This window comes from Lagopus leucura, unplaced genomic scaffold (genome assembly GCF_019238085.1).
Source record: "Lagopus leucura isolate 7727_CA_CO unplaced genomic scaffold, USGS_WTPT01 Super-Scaffold_73, whole genome shotgun sequence".
NCBI lineage: Eukaryota > Metazoa > Chordata > Aves > Galliformes > Phasianidae > Lagopus > Lagopus leucura.
The window spans coordinates 45416617-45418501 of record NW_024962252.1 but is presented as its reverse complement, the minus strand read 5'-3'; the positions used below and the strand labels follow the sequence as shown (position 1 = coordinate 45418501).

Sequence of the window (1885 nt, the reverse complement as noted above, 5' to 3'; positions counted from 1 at the left end):
GAAAGGTAATTTAAAGCAGCCTTGTATCAGGACAGTACTCCACATGTGGATTTGTGTTTAGAGTGCAAATTCTTGTGTTTTTGTTACATCATGTCTTATTTTCTACTGGATTACTGGAGGATGATTTCAACTGTGTATTGCTCCTAGAGAGAGTGCTTAGCTGTTATGATTTTATCTTAGTTTATTGATTCATTTCCAATTGTCAGCTAAAACTCCCAGAGTAGTTAAAAGCAGCCCTTTCTGGGGGTCTTCTTGAGCCAGGAAGCATTGCTCAGACCAGACCCAGCTCTTCTCAGGTAGCTGAACTATTCTGTCAGGGTGCAGAAATTTCACTTTGCACTGTAATAAAGGTCAGATTTTTATTTTTATTTTCCCGGAGTTTTTGTAATACTTAGGAGTTATCAGTAGGAAGAGTTTAGAGAGCTTTCTTTATGTGGAGAAACCTGACCTATGAGAAAAATAGCAAATGGAATTTCCACCTGCATTGTCATTTATTACAGAAATCTTTCCCTTTTCTAGTCCTCCCTACTTAATTTTATGATATCTCTGCTAAGCCACTGTCTCCTGTTCATTTTAGCTGACTTTCTACCAAAGAGTTTACTAAAACTTCTGTCTCTTAGCTGACGTGAAGGTTAGGATTTTCCAGGCAGTTTAAGAGGATCCTGTTTCTTTAGGATAATGGGCGTTTGAATTCTGCTAGGGGCTTCTGGAATTGAAGAAGTGTTCTCCTGTGTTTTGCCTTGAACCCCAAATTATTACTGCACCCTTGGTGGAAGGAACTTTCTCAGCAGACTTATTGATGTGGCAGCAGACATACAGAGTGAGAATTCACTACTGAAGTGGTAAAACTTTGACTTTATGTGGAGAATCTTGGAAAACATCAAGATTTGTACTACTTACACTGCAGTATGTATTTCTCTCATTTTCCATTTTTGAATTCAGAGAGAGGCTTTTAGTTTACTGTCTTAGTTTACAGCTTTCACGTGCAAGTAAAATATTTCGTCTGCATTTAGGAATTCTGTTTTTAAATCCTTTCAAATTGTAATAGATGCTTGCTTTCAGAATTAAAAAAAGCACAAGATAAAACACTGTATCTGATATAAGGCCACTATTTGCCAAGGAGATATTGAAATTCTAAACAGTATACATGGAATGCTAAGTGCCTTACTTGATCTGACTGTATGACTGCCAAATGTTTCAAAGGAGTCATCTTTCGTAAGTCTGATTCCTCTAGTAAGCTTGTTGGGAGAGTGCACCAGGCTATATAGTTAACTTTTGGTGATATGTATTACACTTGGTGTAACTTACCGAGGTAATTAAGTTATTTACATTGCATTTTTGAGTGGCAGGTGTGTGCCACCTGGAAACAAAGCCCTTCTCTTTGAGCATGTGGACTGTTTCTTTGCATGCTAGCACAAGAGTGGCAGAGCATAGTGCTATGCTGTCTGCAGGAGCTTGGGGAAATCCTGACGGATGCATGCCAGTATTTTTCTACACTTGGTCAACAGGAGGTAAATAACAGTTAGAAGGAAGAGTGGTTTTATAGGCATAAAAAGCAGTGGTGGTAGTTTTCTTTCTATGTGTAACAGAAGGAGTTTAATTAGATTGTGAGTTTGCACTGGGGTTTTTGGCAATTTGTTTCTCATCAAGCCATAAATCCCTTGCTTCATGCAAAACTAAAGCTTGTTTTGTTTGTACTTTAATGAGCTACAGTTTATGGGAAAACAGAACTGCCTTCTTTCATTTATATCTGAATGACAGTGTTCTTGGGAGGGAATTATGCTTTTCCTTCCTTTCCTTCCTTTCCTTCCTTTCCTTCCTTTCCTTCCTTTCCTTCCTTTCCTTCCTTTCCTTCCTTTCCTTCCTTTCCTTCCTTTCCTTCCTT

The 1885-nt window shown here is 38.3% G+C and overlaps 1 protein-coding gene across 4 annotated transcripts in view; it reads left to right on the top strand.

Moving 5' to 3' along the window:
• The first annotated feature begins 1372 nt into the window (after positions 1-1372).
• The window catches only part of PTPRK (protein tyrosine phosphatase receptor type K), a 350623-nt gene continuing 350110 nt past the window's right edge, over positions 1373-1885 (top strand). For all 4 annotated transcript variants that reach the window (XM_042875740.1, XM_042875725.1, XM_042875733.1 and 1 more), the window contains exon 1: positions 1373-1511. In XM_042875740.1, the coding sequence (XP_042731674.1) occupies positions 1388-1511 (124 nt within the window). In that variant the 5' untranslated portion in view covers positions 1373-1387. The remainder of the gene's footprint in view (positions 1512-1885) is intronic.